At 40.6% G+C, this 19,384-nt stretch overlaps 1 protein-coding gene across 2 annotated transcripts in view; it reads right to left on the bottom strand.

Moving 5' to 3' along the window:
• Nucleotides 1-515: 515 nt before the first annotated feature.
• Nucleotides 516-19,384, bottom strand: part of fancm (FA complementation group M) — a 39,728-nt gene continuing 20,859 nt past the window's right edge. The window contains exons 8-24 of one of the 2 annotated variants that reach the window (XM_034126744.1): nucleotides 18,375-18,476; nucleotides 17,830-18,002; nucleotides 16,306-16,512; nucleotides 15,935-16,175; nucleotides 15,682-15,830; nucleotides 15,317-15,481; nucleotides 7,105-9,007; nucleotides 6,922-7,007; nucleotides 6,222-6,290; nucleotides 5,904-6,023; nucleotides 4,382-4,544; nucleotides 4,156-4,262; nucleotides 3,573-4,054; nucleotides 3,139-3,232; nucleotides 2,411-2,750; nucleotides 1,516-1,810; nucleotides 516-983 (exon numbers count right to left, since the gene is read on the bottom strand). In XM_034126744.1, the coding sequence (XP_033982635.1) occupies nucleotides 857-983; nucleotides 1,516-1,810; nucleotides 2,411-2,750; nucleotides 3,139-3,232; nucleotides 3,573-4,054; nucleotides 4,156-4,262; nucleotides 4,382-4,544; nucleotides 5,904-6,023; nucleotides 6,222-6,290; nucleotides 6,922-7,007; nucleotides 7,105-9,007; nucleotides 15,317-15,481; nucleotides 15,682-15,830; nucleotides 15,935-16,175; nucleotides 16,306-16,512; nucleotides 17,830-18,002; nucleotides 18,375-18,476 (4,823 nt within the window). In that variant the 3' untranslated portion in view covers nucleotides 516-856. The remainder of the gene's footprint in view (nucleotides 984-1,515; nucleotides 1,811-2,410; nucleotides 2,751-3,138; nucleotides 3,233-3,572; nucleotides 4,055-4,155; nucleotides 4,263-4,381; nucleotides 4,545-5,903; nucleotides 6,024-6,221; nucleotides 6,291-6,921; nucleotides 7,008-7,104; nucleotides 9,008-15,316; nucleotides 15,482-15,681; nucleotides 15,831-15,934; nucleotides 16,176-16,305; nucleotides 16,513-17,829; nucleotides 18,003-18,374; nucleotides 18,477-19,384) is intronic. The other variant, XM_034127455.1, reaches the window with a different exon arrangement.

Here is a 19,384-nt window from a genome sequence, read left to right as displayed (position 1 = left end):
GCTGCTGTAACTCGTCAATGAGATGTTAGACTGACCTGAAACAGCTTGGGGTTGTCCATACACACAATACTGTACGTACTGTGAATTTGGTGTTTTAATGTCATCCTTTATACGTTTGAAAGTGTGAAATATAAGTAGGCTAAATATGTTTTCTTTAATTATAATCGGTGTTTTTCTGTTTCTAGATTTATTTCTTGTTTAAAAGTGTGTCTGTAAAAGGGATGTTTTATCCGTCTGATGTTGCCTTTGTGTTCTGTGACGTTAATGTAACTATCTTGCACCAAAGCAGCATGCATACCATGTAGACCATGTAGCTCTTGAATGGAGAAATAAAGGTCAACATTTTTGTACAGCATCAACATGTTAAAATAAAATACAAAATAAATAAATGGATGAGTTGATTTAGGTAAGTGACCCTAGAAAAATTTGAAAGTCTGACCTCTAGTGGTTATAGATGGATATCACAGGTACTGCTAATATTTGATACTGACGCAGACTCATTCAAATCCTTCACATAAATATGGTGTGAAACTTTTTGTATAAAAATATCAATGTTTATTAAAGAAAGGTTATACCTTATTTATTTCAGAGTAGCATTGTAAACAAATGTATCCATTATTATGACAAAATAATAAGTTATTCAAGTGACAAACAAATATAGATTTCTTATGATTCCTCGTGGTAGTGCTTTAACTGAGTCCGACAGCATTAGTGCCATTTATCAAGGATCACATTGTATTTTATAACATACAGATAGGTGACTGGTGTTCCCTTAATATCCTGACTGTCTTCTCTTATAGATAAACAACTTCCGAAGGAGAAGTTGCTGGACATAGCATAGTAACTGTCCCCGCTGCTAGCTGCTCTTCCCTGCTGTGGATGAGTTCATCATGAAGGAGTCACAGGAGTAGCGCAGGAAGCGGTAGATCTCCTCGGCTCTGGATCGACTCATACTGCCTCCCTTCTGTATGGCTTCAATGGAGCTGCAGGAGGGGAGAGGACACTGTGTATAATCAATCAATCAACAACTGTATTAATCTCGCAAGGGGCAATTGGTTATGAGCAGTTTATGTCATGTACACAGGCAGGAACATACGGGAAGAAAGCACACAGATACACCCGGGAGCACAGATGTGGATCATTCCAATTTAGACGATAAGTACTTCATAGCATCACAATCAATAAATAATCAAATAAAAAAACCTATCAAGAATTTAAAAGTTTGAGTGCAGAGGGGATGAATGATTTTGAAAAGCAATTTGTCTTAAGAGCAGGTAGAGCATATCTACGCCCAACAGAACAAATTAATCTGCAAGAACATGACCTGGAGAGGCCAGAATGTTCTCTGCTTTCCGCAGAATCTGCTGGTTACAAAAGGAGTTTAAGTCTCTCCGTTTCACTCGGATGACCTTAGAGCAGGTTTTAATAATGTTGTTCAGGCTGTTCCTGTCTTTCAGTGAAGGGAAAGAAGCCATCTGAACATGTTCGCCCACGATGTACACACTCTTCCTTTACCTGTTGATGAGTTGGGCGATGGAGCTGAAGTTGTGGCTCAGGCTGAGGGCGTGGACGTAGCTGACGGAGGGCAGGCCGAGGTACAGCTGCAGGGCCTGCTGCCGGTGCGACCCTTTGACCTCCAGCGGCACGGCGATGGCCTGACCTTTCCGCTGCTCCAGCCGGGCCAGGTCTGCCAGCAGGCCGGCGCTCTGCTCAGCGCCGTCGCTCCACAGCAGGCGCACCCCCGTACTCACCAGAGCCGTCAGAGTGCTGTCATAGCAACGTGTTCGCTGAAACGGACGTGATGCCTCACCTGTGGAGGAGACAATTATCATGAGCAGCAGATATATATATCGTGGTAGAACTGGGATAATGAGTATAATTTTGAGGCAATTAACTGAGTATTTCCATTATATGCTACTTTATACTTTTGGTACTCGGAGGAAGGTATTCTACTTTTTACGGCACTATATTTATTTGACAGATTCAGTTACTTTAAAGATTCAGATTGTCAATAAAAAATATAAATAAACAAATTAGTGATGATATATTGTTATAGATGAGGCTTTCACTAGATCATAAAGTCTTTAAAATGAGCTCCATCTCTAACAGCTGCATCAGTAATCTGAAATAAACCATTCTGTACACTGATCGCTTTTACTTCTGGTACTATTAGTATAATCTTGACGCCTACACTTGAGTACTTTTACTCATGTAAGACTTTAAATGCAGGACTTTTAGGTGTAAGACTGTGATAACGCTACTTGTTATGTTAAATATGTGAGTAGTTCTTTGATTGATTACTAATTCATATTAAATCAAATTATTGTGTGAACTATCATATTTTCCTGTAATCCAAATATAGGCTAATAATCTACAAAACGTTGCTTATCAAATCAACAGTCTGACTGACCTGGCTTGGACCGGTCCTTCTCCACTATGAGACAAACTCGCTCAAACAACCCCTGCAGGCTGTTCACTCTCTCAGCCAATCGCTTCCGGTTCTGCGTTGCCGCCAGATCTGATTGGCTGTGCTTCTCCACTGCTGTGCGGTTGCTGACGATGAAGTAGCTGCTGTCCAGTGAGCAGACGTGGAGGGTGGCTGCGTGGCGCTGACGGAGGCTGGTCATCAGCTCCGCTCCTCCACTGAGGCAGCGGCTGTCCACCAGGATGCAGACGGGAGGAGCACTGACGGAAGAACTCTGAGCGGAGGACGTCTGCGGCTCTGAGGAGGGGGCAGGGGGGGCCTGGACCTGCAGGGAATCCTCAATGTAGTTTTATTGAAGTATGTTTTAGGGATCATGGGTCAAGTTCTCACATACGGACCTCTGCATCCCTCTCAGTTTTTAAGAAAAGCCTCAACACCCACATGTTCCGCACCGCATTTTACTGACTGTCCTTTATTTTTATTCTAACCTTTTATGCTCTTAACCTTTTTTATATTAACATATTTTATTCAATATGCTCCTTAGATAACTTTATTTTCTCCTGATAGCATTGTGAAGCACCTTGAGAGGACGTTGTTTTTAAAGTGTGCTATATAAATGAAATGTATTATTATTAAGTTTCCCTTCTAACACCGAGCATAACCCATAAGTGTGCGTGTGTGTGTGTGTGTGTGTGTGTCATGTTTGCTCGTACCTGGGGTTGTTTCTTGGAGGATACCGGCAAATCTGACTCTGCAAAGTCTAGTTCATCAGAGAGCAAATGCTGATTTTCTAATCTCCGGCGATACCTGCAGGAGAAAGAAAATGATTCTCTAGTGCTTGTTGAATGTTTTCCTCGATATTCCCTGCACAGTATTCAATAACTAACCTGAACTTTTTCTATTGTTCTGTGTTTTTTTAAATTGAATAATTCATTTTATAGTTCATGTTCAACAACTATATTCCTTGCAAAGAAAACATGATATTCTTGCTTGTTCAAAATGTTTGTGAACATCACAGTACACTCCAAATGTATATTTATGTATAGATTTTGTGATTGTACAAACCTTTGGCAGTACTGCATGTCATTATGGTCATGCCAATAAAGCTATTTGAATTGAATGTGCTACCAGATGAGAATTTCTTTACCTCTCATTTTGCTGTTCCGCACTCACTGAGCTCCTCTTTGCCTTGCTCAGCAACGAGACTTTGGATGCTATGGTTGAAGAGGATGAGGAGGAGGAAGGTTTCTGCTGCTGCTGCTGCCTGTTAGGCTCAGGCTGTACTGCCTGTGGCCACAAGGGGGCAGCAACACCCCCTTCTGTTGCTAGACTTCTCCTTATAGCTTCCTCCAGCTCCTCATCACTTGAATCATTCATGTGTATGACACGGGTGCGTTTAGTTTTCACACCAGCTGTCGTTGGAGGACATCCAGGTGTAGTCTTAGCGCCTGCTCTGGCTTTGTGGAGGAAAACCCGCCGTCTGGTGGCATACTGCCTCCGCCCCTCCACATACGACTCCTCGGGCATAAGTTCAATGTCTTCAGCCTCCTGCTCGCTGCTCTCCCCCTCCTCTTCATCACTTCCCACCACAAAGCTGTCCGCTGCATACGTTTCATCCATCTCGGGCACCTGTGAACCAATGTTAGGAACATGGACTCGAGTCAATCATAATTGTTTTCATTGTTATGAAAAGTTGTATATATGCATTGAGAAGTTAATATCCAGTATACCTGAGAAAATATGTCCATGTTCTTATGATTTTTGTAGGACAATTTAAACTTTCCATGGACAGCTGGGCTTCTCACCGACTTTAGGTAGACACCTTGCATCTCTGAGTCTGTCATAAAACAAACAGGAAGCCATCTTCAACTCAAACACTCAGTTGATTACATTTGAAATGTACTTCACTAGGGTACAACATTTTTTTTTATTTCTTCAGATAAATCCATGGTGTACCATTCAGTCCCTGAGAGCAGTGTGTGTTGTCCACCACAAAGCCTTCCAGAGAGTGGTTCTGATCTTCTCCATCCTCTTCATCAGAAGACACGTCTGACCCCTCCTCCTCCGACAGCTTTGCTTCTTCATCCAGGAACTGCCGACCCCTTCGACATTTTGGGTGCTGAGGAAAACAAAATGACAAATGCCAAAGCTGATGGATGTTGAAGGTGTCTGTGATAGATATTTATAGACTTGACATTTTATGTACAGAGGAAGGTGTCTGAAATGTTTTATGATTGTTTTGAGGGAGGCAAAACAACTTTATTTTGTGTGATTTAAGAGCAGCTATATCATTTATATTTTCTCTATCTTATCAACTATTAAATTACAATATAAAAATGTAAAAGGGGTCGCTCGTATGGATTAACACTAAAGAGTTTTTACCTGAATCTGCCTCTTCACTCGGAATTTTTTACATGTACAGCTTTTTTTCCACTCTCAACACTCAGTGTTTTCTTTTTGGACGCAGCACGCAACTGTTTTCAGCCCCAAAACACATGACTTATTTATGGTATAAAAACAAAATGCAGGAAGAAAATACACTCATTAACCTCAAATAATGACGGTGCATTGAGTTTTCTGCTCTAGTAACTCATCAGTTAAAACAAAAGTAACATATTTACATTACATTACATTGCATTTAGCTGACGCTTTTATCCAAAGCGACTTACAATAAGTACATTCGACCAGGAAGACACAAACTTGAAGAAAACAGAACCATATAAGTACATCAGGTTTCATAGAGCCAAAACATTTCAAGTGCTACTCAACTAGCTTTAGATAAGCCAGTCCTTTATTAGTATATAAGTGCTCTGTTAGCAGTTCTTTGTTAGTAATTCTATCGCTCGAAGTGGAGTCACTAACCAGAGCTCTACAGCAGTGGTTCTCAACTGGTCAAGCCTCGGGACCCACTTTTTACTTGGTCAATACATCGCGACCCAACATTTTGAAGCACTCAAATCTATTCAACAAAATATCGTGCTGTAATATATACGCTTTTGAGCATACAATATTAATAAAAGTGAAGTACAGTGCATATATCCCTTATATCCCTTCACAGAACTAAAGTATGCTTTTAAAAAAGGTTTAATGAGATGATGGAATCAAAGCTGAACTATATAAAAAGGCACACATGCTGAAACCCAACCCCAGCAGGGGGGTCTGGGGGATTCTCCCCCAGGAGATTTTTAGAAATACTAACATAAACTACGCATTCTGGTACACTCTGAGAAGAAAATCGGGCCTTCAAAATAAAAGTTTGAGTTTTTCCCCAAAAAAAAAAAAAAAAAAAATTCAAAAAAATTTTTTCAACTTTTTTTTCTTCACTCACACATCCGCGACCCACTCGAAACGGGTCCGCGACCCACCAGTTGAGAACCACTGCTCTACAGTATACGCAGGTATACAAACTTAAAGTATACATGTTATAATTCAGACTCTGATCACAGCGTTCTGCAGAGTCATCTGTTGTCACACAGACCTTGGCTTTGCTCTGTAGGACTGGTTCCCTCTCAGCTCCGTGTGCTGTGTTTCTGTGTGTGAACACAGAGTCATTCTGGAAATCATCATCGGAGACAGTTTGGTCCTCCATTTCATCAGACTGCAGACCAACGAGGAGAACAAATGAGTCACGTATTGTACACTGCTAATGGCTTAGGAAGATGCATATTAGCAAAGCAGTAGGACTAAAGAATTGATCATTAGTAATGCATGGAGTGAAAGTATGTCAAATCAAATCGGCTGTGTTGAATAGGATGAACCATTTGGTGTAATTTACTGCTAATGATGGAAATCTCACAGTAATAAGAGCAGCTGTGCGTTTCCTCTTCACTACCAGCGGGGAGTCCACATCACTGGAGATCTTCGACTAGCAGAGAAGAGACATTGCTCTTATACACACACGAGTTATACAGTAAACACTGCACAATATGTGAACGTCATACATATTTATCAAGATGTGTTTTGGTAAGAACTTTCAGGAGCTGCACATGCTTCTGCTTGCAAAATGGTTGTCATGACAACTGCAAGTACCTTGAAATTGATGGACAGAGGCAGCCTGAGCCATCTGAATCAGATATCTCCTGTCTAGTCCGTTGTTTTTGTACCAAAACACAACAACACAGAGGGTGACTCTGGATTTTTACCCACTTTGTATTTCAAATGTTTACACAAAGATTCAAACTTAAGTGGCCATCATTTTGTATTCAAGTCATAAATGTTATGAAAGGGAAAAGGAAAGACGTATATCAACAAGAGGTGCACTTAAAAAAATCAATCACAGGCAATTTTGATGATTGTTGTGTATAGTAAATAGAACATCTGTTGGTGTTGGACTTTTGTTTAGGATACAAAACATTTAAAAACATAAGCTCTGGTGAGTGGCATCTTCACAATTTGACATAAGACCGGAGGATGTATCTAGAAAATAATCAGCAGATGAATCCAATTATTTTTGAAAATCATTAGTTGCAGCTCTAATATCGAGAGGCCTTACTCACCACTTCCGGTGACGACAATGGTTTGACCTTGCTCTGAGCTCTCCTTTTATGAACCACGACATCATCACTGTCACTGACGCACTCCACTGAGAGAGAAGGTGAGCGAGACAGAAAAAGGCACATCTTACAACAGCAGGTTCAAAAAGAGGATGACAACCATTATGAACAAATGTAGGTACGAACCTGGATGAGGAGGGGAGTTCTCCAGTTGTGTCTGTCTTAAACTGGGGAATAAAGATTGGATGCGAGGCCCGGTGATGCCAGACACGAGCGTCCGTCTAGCTCCTTGTGAGGTGATTGGAGATGGGAGAGCACCATATCTAGAAACCAGAGGCGATGCCAGAAAATCAGCTGTTTCTGTCTTTCTATACGCCGACAGCATTTGTGGTGTAGATATTTTAGATTCACTGGACTGCAGAGGGGTTTTCTGTCTATGGAAGCTGTAAGAGGGGGTGGAGGAGTTGGAGACGGCCCGTGGAGACGCTGTAGTGTCGGCCTCCTTGGGGTTTGGAGAGGTCCACATAGAAGGAGCAGGAACCGCCTCTTCCTCAGCTTCATCAGAGTCCTCCAGGGAATAGCCAAGATCAAAGTTGACAGGGAAGTAGTCATGGGAGCTGTCAAATGATTTGGAATTTTGTTGCACTGTGGGAGAGTCACAATGAGCTGAAATGTCCTGGTCTGCCATTGAATTGTCTGTTACAGGTTTACTTGATGTTGTTGTGTGTTTTGTCTCCATATTGCTTGGGGTATTCGGCTTCGTGTGTGCTACATCATCCGTATTGGATCTACGGGGGGTTTTAGCTGTGTGTGTAGGGCCACTTAGGTGTGTCGGTGTATGTGTGTGTAAAACATTAGATGTATTTTTTGATGTATTAGCCATGTCTCTAGCACCCGGGGACGTCCTGGAAGTGCCGCCAGGCGTGGAGATTTCTGGGATGGTCATCTGCAGGAAGTCCTCGTCGTCCCCAAACAGATCCATGCTGTCGTCCATCTGAGCGTCATCTAACACACCACCATGTGTCAAGTCTGGCATTTCCTGGTTTCTCTCATCAACCCAACAGCTCTCTTTTTCCTCCGTCATGGCATCATCCGTCATTTCTATTTCCTTGTACTTCTTGGCTTCTTCACCTGCTTGTTTCTCATTGTGAATCTCATTATCTGTCTCCTTGTGGTTATGTCCTATATCATGATTATTGTTCTCTTCAGCTTCCCCAAAAACCTCATCCCAGGTGGGGCTGCCCATGCTGACGCTCTGCTGCTGCTGATCCTCAAGAGGCCAATCATGATACATTTTACCTTCCTCTTTATTAACTGGATGCTCATCTGAGTTAGCCCTCAGTGGTGCATCATCAGCATCACTCATCATTACTTCATCATCATCGTCGTCGTCTTCCACATCTAGTGTAAAATTGACGTGGAATGGCTGATGAGGTTGCTGAGGAGACGGAGGAAGTGATGGAGCAGCCATGTCTGCCTCTAAATCTTCAATCAGTGGCGGAGGAGATCGGGATAGGAGTTCCGCCACGTTTGCCAGGATAACCTTCAGACTCTGATCTCTTCCTGAGAGGAGTTTAGCAAATGATGGAGGAATGGCTGAATCCCATTTAGGAAGGTAGAACATAGCCTGAAGTTCAACATCCTCCTCTTCTTCAAGCTTCAGCCGTGAAGTTGTTTTAGAATTTACAGGCTCACCGACCATTTGCTGCTCGTTAACAATGACACAGTCATAATCCATGTCAGCTTCTGGACAGTCATTGTTTGAGGGAAGAGGACAAACACCCTCGGGTCCTCGGTGATCTGTGATCCCATCATTAGGCGCCTCAGTAACATGTTCAGCAGCAAGTTTCTGTTTTGTCGCAGCAAATGAAGAAAGTATACTCTTTCCTCGTGTGTTTTGCCAATCTTCTTCCTCTTCGAAGCATTCCAGATCAGACAACGTCGAGTGACACGGTTTGGCTTTGCTGTTGGTGGTTTTAGTGGCGGACTTTGAACCCTTCTGTTTCTGCTTCGGTCCTTTTTTCACGTGGCCAACAGCATTGGCTTTGTGGAGGTAAGGAAGGAGTTCCTGTTCGTAACGACACTCCCCCTGAACACAAACACACACAGAAGAGTTGTGTACAAAATATCTCCAAGGTCAGGGGGCTGTAATCAGGACTCTCAGGGTGGGCAGTTCACCAATCATACAGCTTATCATTAACATTAAAGTGGACCTATCATGCTATATTTGAATAATATAGTGTAGGACCATACCTATATAAGGCATATTTATACTTTTTCTTTTTCAAAATACCAAACAGATCATGCATTGTAGCCATGCCTCATTTTGCTCAATTTGACAATTTCTAGCTCTGGGCAGATTCAGTGAGAACAGCACCATCTACTGGCCTGGCATATGTACTACAGCGTCTCCAGCGCTTTCCAACGGCAATGGCCGTGGCTGTCTCCTCCTGATTGGTGGAGTTGGCCCAATAGCCGTAGCGCCACCGTCCTGACGTCAGGACAGTGTTCAAATCTGGATCAGTTTTTATCAGATGCGTTGCAGCCCCTTTTTTAGAGATTTGGGTATGGAGGAAAATAGAGAGGGTTGTGTTTTCTGACACTTGGTGAGTTCCCTGGAACACCGGGGACACATATTCATGTATAAAAGACGTACAAAAGTGCATTTTGCATGATAGGTCCCCTTTAAGGGATTTAATCAAGAAGTGTCCTATGAAGAGCTACAGTATTGCAGGAACACCTTGAGAACATATACAAAACTGATGTAACATATCTCATATTTTTCTGAAACATCGAGGAAGATCAACCTTTTGTCCACATTAGAATGTTTTGTAACCCTAACCCTAACCAACACAAAAAAATCAGCCAAAAATGAAAACATCTCCCCATCTATTTTTCGCTCTTTCTTGTTGTATCTTACGCCCAAGCACACACGTGGGCAAGTCATCTAACACCTGTCATCTGTGCAAGCCATATGGCCTGGAAGTGATTCAACTAGAGTGGCATCCTGCTATGGCTGACGGGGGGCCATCGAACCCACCACCAGAAGGATGGATATGCTCAATGAACAGAAAAGAAAGAACAAGATGTAAGACTGACAAGGGAAGTGTGTGTGTACAACATATTAGTGCTTCTGCCTCAAAATAAGACGATACAATGAGATGTGGAGTGCTTATGTCACTGATTTAAGTGCAGCTTCCGACTCAATAGAATGGAAAATGATTTGAATGGAGAGAAAAAGAAGCCCCATTTGTTTTTAGAAATGGGGAACTGCATAAAATCGTGCAGTGACTAAACAGGTCAAGACTGTTTCCACATTTACTTTGTTATAAAACTGGATTTGTGCAGACAACAAAGCTTCATCTATATCGCTTGGTCAGATAACACATGCCTATTGATTCATATGCTGTTGGTAAGGCCCTACTTTGTCTTTACACTAACAGGTCAATAAGCGTAGAGGAGCTGTATCACCCATTCAACTCTGTGTGAAAGCATCAACTGTGAAACCGTTGTTTTATTTTGGTTTACATGATCTTTTTAAACCATGTGTTACTCCAACATATCTTCAAACCATTCCTGTCTGTTGCTGACTGGTTGAAAGTTAGTCACGCCCTATTTTTATCCTCTCTTGATTATTTAACTGTATATACTCAGCAGTCTGTAAAAACTAGGGAGCACCAATACCTAAATGTTCAAAGCAATTCATAGTTCTTGAGATATATATTTTTTTATATTTCATTTTAGACCAAACTGATGAATTAAGATGTCTTTATGTTGAATAACAGAACCAGTGTTGTTGATGTCTCTATGTGGCATGAACTTACTGACATGAATGATTTAGACTCTTGACAAACAGGTTTCTACTTTAAGATGTAAAAAGCATGAATGCAGTGCGTCAGTGTTTTTTCTTTGTTTCCCAACCCACTTTTTCATTCCCACAAGAAGACACACAGTGGCAGTAAGCTATTATACAGGCTGTTAAATTATATGTTGGCTTTATATCAATCACAAACATCATTGCAATGTTTATTCGGAAAAGTAAATAAAAGAATAATGAGCACCTGAACAATTATTCCTTCCTTCACACTTTCAACTACCTCCCGTATTTCTCTTATTAGACACACAACTCTGGCACAAACACCGGGCACCTCGCAGGCGCCGCACCCCGCAGCCCGAGTGCGAAAGCTATAATTAACATTTCAACACTTGGCACTTTATAATGAGGGCGAAATGCTTCAACCAGGCGAAGCTTTCCATGGAAAATACGTCATCAGTCCTACACTAAAAAAAAACTAAAAATATCAAATGGTGTTTCTCGGATTAAATCAAATCAACAGGAGCTGACAGGGATGTGTTGATGTCGTTAGTGGCATCGATTCATATGTTAAAACCAAATCTGATCAAACAAATATACTTCCAAGTTGGAAAAGGGATAATTGGAAAGGCTTTTGTTTTACTTGAATTTGCTACAAATGACTGAGTCTGATGAATGCAGAGATATGGCGGCAGATGCCAGATGTAGAATGTCGTTTTTTTAAAGATACATATTTTTTTAATATATTCAGCTACAGGCCTCCTACACATAATAGTTTTGAGAATTTTTTCACAGCAGACCTTGTCTTCTTAGGAGAAGTTACTCATAACACTAATGAGTACGCACAGGTTCCTGGAAAGCAGAGAAAGGAAATTCAGCCATTATTAATCTGTATTATTTACACCTCTGCTTTTTCCTCTGAGTGACAGCCAAGATGTCACTCAGGCAAATTGCTCTTAATGAACAACTTAACTTTCTGGTAATTAAACTGTCCCCGCACCCTGCAGTCAATCAGACCACAGATCATCACACCCAGCGAGGAGAGGTGAGGCTGGGATGACTAAAAGCTTTCCACCACTTGCTATATCCAATGAATGGAAGTGTGTTTTTACAAGATGTTTGAATCATTCCTTTTATCTTTACAATACATGCCATCATTGATACAGCAGCTATAATGTAAAATATTGCGAAAGTATTACCCTAAATCTGAGAAACAAATTTTTTTTTTTTTTTTTTTTTTTTTTTTTTTTTTTTTAAATGGTAATCCAATTTATACAAATCCTTAAGTCTCCTGAATCTCTCAGACACACTTTGCACAAAGACAGAGGCCACAGTGAGTCCTTTAAACATCACAATCCTCATGAAAAATGGAACACAGGATTTTAGGTATTCAAGGATTTAGTGGCAGTATATATTATTATGTTCCTCCATTGAAGATGAATTTTAATATCTTATTCTTGTGAGTTTTAGATACCCTTTCTTGACACTCTTTGTGAAAAAATGAATGACTAGGAGTGAATTCACACAGGATTGACCTTAACCCTAGACACACAATTTATTAATGATCAGATTAAGTCTCTAGATGGAGAGATGTCGCAGACCGAAATAAACCTGATGGAGAGAGAGGGGAGTGATGCAGGGTCAGGAGGATCAGAGGGTTCCTGTTTTTAGCAGACTGAAAGATGAAGGAAGCAGCAAAGTGGAAACTCCTCTCTGTTGATTATCTAATTTCACTACAATGATCATGCAAATGTGAGGCTCATGAACGCACACAAAGAATGCATCATCCGTATTAATCAGTCTGCACGACTTTGTCCGAAACTTGCTACAGCGCAGGATGAAGAGTTCCCGGAGCTTCTTTGTCCTTAGATAAGAAAATGTGGATTGACCGACAACACAAGCCGTTCTAAATCAAATGACGATCTATGCAAATGTTTTTGGTAAGAGACTTTTTGGCAGCAGTAGTTATAAACTGGCTGATCATATCACAACTCCAGAACCATCTGAATCAATTAAAGATACAAAAAGTTGTCTGAAGGACGGAAGAAGGAAGAAGAGGGCAAGCTGCTTTTGATGTCGGCCGGTGATACCAGACGAGCAACCATGTTGAGCCTGAAAATGTATAAACTACAACAATTGGCAACCATTTTTTGACCCAAAAATAAACAAACCCAAAGCACATTTGTTAATCAATGTAAAATGGTGAAATAAACTTTGTATAAAGCACTCATGTACTTCAAGTATTGAAGTGTGTGGCACTTTAAACAACTGAAGGACATTCAAAATAAAACTATTCGACAAATGCTGATTGCGTTGCTAATAATTCAAACCATTTCTTTCTCCGGATGTGTAATTAAGTAGATCATTTGTTTATACATAACTTAGAATCAGAAATATTTTTGTATATCAATTTGAGACTGCTTAATTTTGTATTGTATAATAATTCTCATGTTACATTTTTGTAACATGACTATTCCTCCTCAGCGCAGTGCGCTATAAATGTAGGTCATCACTGCCCGACCTACTTTCAACTTCCTGGCTTTATGCAACAGTTCAGAGAAACGTTACATAATCAGAGTAGAGGCCTGCCTCGTGTCTCCTCATCGTACAGAGGCAGCAGAAAGAAAAACACAGCATGTCCTCAAATATAATGAATGGCTTCTGAAAAGCAAGGTTATTAAGGGAGGAAGATGTGTGAGGGACACATATTCTAAAAAGAAATGAAGTTGAAATGTTCTTTTAGGTGCTTTATTTTTTTGTTCTTCCTTTGATGTTTCTGGTAGCGAAAGTTCAGAAGGCCTCTTCAGGCCGAGCAAGTAAGAGCTGTTTACCGATTTTCCACCCAGAGTCAAGATGAGTGTGAACCATCGCTGCAGGAGAGGCTGCTTGTGTGTTCACAGGAACATCACTTTCTGCACAAAGAGTGTGCCTGCTACTGTATGAAGCCTTTATAATACTTATGACCAGAGAAAAAGCATCACCTAAAAATACAGAAAAATAGAGCACAGCCTCTGTCCGACACACAGAGGACATATTTCAATCTTGTTTAATAAAAAAAAAGCAAAAAAGAAATAAGCCTTGTTCTGGTAACGTTGAATTAACTATAAAAGGTATTAAATATATTTTTTTGTTTTCAGTCACATTTGGACCTCAGACATTAATATTGTTTTAATTGACTTTGATAGAGAATTGTTTAGAAGATTTTGGCTTAATATGAATTATATATGAATATTTACACGGGGTTGCAAAGATTAGTCATGATGCTAGCATGCAACTCTGTTAGTTATTACATTGAATGCCATAAGGAAAAAAACTATAGAATAAGAGGCATGATTTATGGAGCACATATAGCCAAAAAGCAAATACAAAGTCATTAGACCTACCTATTGAACAGTATAAATAACTACAGTGTGACATGCACAGAATCCCTCTGGCACCTGCTTAGGGGTCAGGTTTAAGAACTCTGTGTTGTACAGCGTGATAGTACTTTCTGTGACTAATTAATCTTGTTGTTGTTGTTTTTTGATCAAATCTTTATAGTTTGTCTTGGGTGTTACAATGACCTGAATTCATCCATGAAGGCATGTGAGAAATTAGCTGCCATCTAGCCTGTAATCCAGTTTTGTTTTTACAGGTGGGCTAATTCTCTCCTTCCCAAGTATGGTGAGAACCCACGTAGGAAGAAAAAAATAGCTAATAAGAATCCACTAGTAAGTTCAGCCAATAGTTTGTTTTAAGATAATCTCTGACCTGATTTCAAGGATTTGGACAAATTCAGGGGGGGGGGGGGGGTGGTTATCGATGGCACAATCTGGTGAAGTAGCAGATGGTGAGATAGGAAGGCCTGGAACATTCTTATAACTGATGTTTGGAAATGATAATGAGAAGGGATTGGCCAAATGTAAACGAGACGAAAAAAATGCAATGGTGGTTAATTACCTGACTGATTTTACTTAAAAAAACCAGCAACACTAACGTCTGTAAAATATATTTTCCATTGATGCTCTGTAAATTTAGACAATGGTTGTGTGACTACTTCTAGTAGATCTCATGACCGTGCTGATATAACTAAGCAAAGCAAGATTGCTTCAACGGGCAGACCATAGAGCAAGCTGCTGTCAGGTCAGCAGACAGCAAAATCCGATGAGATAAATAAGTATATAATCACATTACTTTTCCTGGTGATTTTTCAAAAAGCCAGATATTATTTGATTTGTTTTTCGAATAAAACTAAAAATTGAGAGAAAGAGGACAAACAGCTTGGAAACACGTGGTTGAATATGAATGAGCTTTCTCTCTTTTTTTGTTACTTAAACAACAATTAGACCATGGAGCCCGTTTGTAATGTGAGGTATTTGCCTTCCAGCTCAGGACGATGAATGCATTGACACAAACTACAATCGTTTACTCTCATGAAACTCCTTCATGGTGAGGAGATTTGGGCTCCCTTTCATTAACACAGATAACTGTCTGTCCTTTAAGAAATGTAGCAAAAATGTTTGCCTTTTAACATTCTTTTCAGTCTCAAATAATAAATACACAGCAATATTATGATCATTTTAACTTGTATGTTCCTGTTCTTACCTCTTTCTCCTCTCTCATGCCGTCTACTAGCTCCATCACCTTAATAAAGTGGTTGCAGCGGAGGGAATGATCAACAACATGGGTAGGAAGCGCTTTATGCTGCCAGTGTCTCCATTCCCACAAAGAAAGCTCCCTGGACGCCGGCCTGCTTTTGGAAACTTCATCCTTTGGGACATAAAATGACAAAATTAAGGTATTAGTGAAATAGTTCATAGTTAATGTATTTTTTCTAGGGTCTCTACATATTCTGTACAAAGGTTTCAGGGCATGGATGGCTATACAAGCCTCTTTAGGTAAAATATATTCTATTGTATCAGACACCCAAAGGAAAAAAGAAACAATCTAAGTGAAGAAAGGAAATAAACCTGAGGTGGTAGATCGCCGGGTATGGACAAGAAACGGGACGGTTTTAGAGTAGGATGAGCTTCATCTTCCCCCAGCTTCATTGTGGCCGCCCAGAGGGAATATTCAGTACTGCTAAGAAACCCGTCAGACGTCGAGCTGCCCTGTCGAACTACCATATTAGACAAGCACACACTCAGAAACACATGTGAAGTTTCCCTAATCAAGGAAAAACAGTTTTTGTTTAACCAAAAAATGCCCCGGCGTATTACTCACTCAGATTTTGAGGGTGGATGAGTGAGACCCGCCCCTCAGAGTTGGACCGTCGACCCCTAATGGACCGCCTGTTACTCTCCTGATGGTCAAACTGGCCGCAGGTGATGTGCATCTTATGCAGGATGGGGTTCACCCCCTCAGGCAGCATGCGGGGACTGTTAGGGTACATGTGGAACCCACTCCTGTTGCCGATAATGGACTTGTCCACACTGCGCTTGTTGCTCATGCTCTGGTTGTAGGTCTGAGGGAAATAAAAGTTAAACATGTAGCATTAGTGGTTTTGTGGATCTGTGTTATGTGCATTTGGTAGAACATCAAACTGTTGGTTCAAGACTCCACAGCTCATTTTGTCCTGCTTTTGAAACACTCACCCTGTCCTCGCGTCCCTCAGCCAGGATGACCACAATTCTTCCCTGCCTCTTGCGTCCCGTACGTCCCATTCTCTGCACCAGACGGATGGGATTCTTCTGTGCATCGAAGCAGACAATGAGGTCCACCTCTCCGATATCCAGCCCCTCTTCCCCCACACAGGTCGACACCAGCGTGTTGAAGCCTCCTTGACGGAACCTGGACATTACCTGCAACACAAGTGACCAAAGATTTAAAGTGGACCTATTATGCTATATTGGAAAAATATATTGTAGGGCCATACCTATACAAAACATGTCTGTGAAGTTTTTTGCTTAAAATACCAAACAGTTCACCCGTTGTAGCCATGCCTCATACTGCTCATACCCCTCTTTTGCAGCCCTGTTAGAGAAACGCGGATTTTGGGTCCTTAGCTTGAAAAAAATAAAAAGAGGAGGCGGAGCTAATGCCTGATCAGAATTCTACCGGAGATAAAGTTAAATTCTGCTGTGATAAAACGCCATCCTGTTCTAAACCACATCAAAGATTATTTCTGAAACAGTATGGAGCTCAAATGCTTTTTCTCTTGCGGGTTTATCACAAGGTGAGTTCCTTTTTTTATTTCCTGTTTTTTTTAAACACATGAGTGTTAGCGAGGCTTGCTAATGTAAACAAAGACGAGATTACGTCCAAAACACGTCAGGCATCGTTTCTGATGGCAACTTTCTGTGGGTCCGCTGCCGATTTGACGTCATATCGTCAGGAAATCTATATCCGCTCGTTGTACACCCGTTTTTAAAAGATTTGGGTACGGAGGAAAAGAGAGAGGGTTTTATTTTCTGACGCTGCGCGAGTTCCCCGACACACAGGGGACACCTATTTATGTATAAAAGACATCACAAAGTGCATTTTGCATGATAGGTCCCCTTTAAAGTATTTTATTCTTTCCATCCTAGGTTATCCTACTTCACTCATGTGCCTATATACCCATCAGCATATTGAGTTAAAGTTTATGTGTGCTAGTTATTAAAATTGAGGTTGCTGTATACACGTTCCAAATAAAATGACTCTTTCATAACATATTGACGATCTGGTCTATTTTCAGTACTGTTTACAGAACATGGACCTTTCCATCAAAGCACTATTCTTGGATCTATAGAGGGGAAATGGCACAGACTGTCTGCAGAGAGACTGTAGTGCTGGGCAACGAGCAGTGATGTCAAAGCAGCAGTATTCATTGGAAAATATAGATATAGTGCTCTGGAAAGAATTAAGAGACCACTCCAAATTGTTCTTAAATCTCAATCACTACATGTATGGCAGCCATTCCAGTGTCTGTTGAATTCAAACACAGAGAAATGTCGTAAGTATGTTATAGAATAACATTAAAAAAAATTCATTTTATTCAAAAACATACCTATAAATAGTCAAACTAGAGAAACTGATTACGCTGCAGTGGATCTTTTTTCCAGCCAAATGTTAACTTGAAGGTTTTTATACGTATTTCTTGAGACTTTTAACAACATATTATGTTTTATTCACTGTACCTCCAGTTGTTCCTTCTGGGTGAAGCCTTTGACTCCCTTCCCTGCCGAGGCTTGGCCCATAAATGTCATGACCCGTATCAGCGGAGCATGGTGGTTCAACATGTCGGCGATTTCCTGTACACTCTCACGGAACGAGGAAAAGATCATCACACGCGTGCTTAATTCCTGAGGCCCTGGACATTAATAAGACAGAGGAAAACAGGACGCTTAAAATGACAGTAGCCATGAAACCATTTTTTTTTTATTAGATATGTTTGATTCAGATGCTGGGATGCTTTGTTCTGTGATCTTCTCAAATGTACTATGCTAAGTATAAACATACATAGCCTCATCAAAATTAGTTTCCCTTAGCTCCAAAGTCTATGTTGAAGTTATTAGCTCTAATAGGTTGAATTATGCTGTAACAAAGCTCTCCTGTTTGGACACTGTGGCAATATTCATTTTTGTAAACATCCCATTATGAAACATGATACAATTTTGCGTAACCCAAATCCAGCACTGCATGTATGAGTTACAGCATAGCAATGATATAACAAGGAAATCACCTTTACTTTCTGCCAAACTCTCAGCCTGTTTGAAATGCTGCAGAACCACCTCATCCAGTTTCTTCAGTTTTGGGTGACTGTAAATGAACGGCTCACCTGGACCTGGAAATATTAATCAGAGAGGATGTTAGTCAAATAGATCCCTAGCTTTATCATTAAGGGATGGATGGATATTTTCAAGTAGGGTTTTTTTAAAAGGTATGTATCCAAGTCAATGTAATATCTACAGTAGCTGGCGGTCAGTACGACCCCAGTTTGGAGAAAAATACAGAAGGGGCCAGCTGGGACTGGAGCGATCAGCAAAAAGAGTTTTAGCCAAATTGAAAATATCTATATCAGTTTTAGTGAACGCTATATTTATAATATGTTCACCACCTAACCTTGCTGTCAGAGAACCTTTCCAACAGTGAACTGAAGAGGTTATCGATATTTCTTCAAAACCACCTGACTCCGTAAGAAAGAAAAACATTAATTTGCGATGGCAGAACACAGAAGTTGCTAGTAGCTAAATTGTTTTATATTATTGGACTTTGACGAATTTGGATTCACCAAAGTCACACAATAACCGAACAAACTAACCGATTGAGGCAGCAGTATACACGCAACCCATGTGTTATGCGGAAAGAAATGGAGTCTGGTGGCTTACAAAAGAAACATAGATAATGGCTTCAGTTCCCCATCATAAAAGGCTGTCTGAATAAGAGATAAAGGGATGGAAACGGTCTAAATTCAGCACACACTTAACCTGATATTGATTTGTTTTAGATAGCTAAAACATGTTTGCATGATGACCCTGTCCAGAGCAGTCAATAGGTTTGCTTTCAAGCCATAACAGCTGTCTGTTTCCAAACTGGGGCCGTGTCGACCTCCATCTAATTTAGGTAGAACACTAAATAAGGACTTTATTTCCCCCAACTTCAAAAGCTTCAAAGCATCCCCATTGTATTTCTTTAAATACATTTCCTAAAAAGTTCATAAATGTGTCTGATATGGTATAAATGAGTTCTCAT

This window comes from Trematomus bernacchii, unplaced genomic scaffold, assembly GCF_902827165.1.
Source record: "Trematomus bernacchii unplaced genomic scaffold, fTreBer1.1, whole genome shotgun sequence".
NCBI classification, from domain to species: domain Eukaryota; kingdom Metazoa; phylum Chordata; class Actinopteri; order Perciformes; family Nototheniidae; genus Trematomus; species Trematomus bernacchii.
This window is presented reverse-complemented; position numbering and strand designations above follow the sequence as displayed.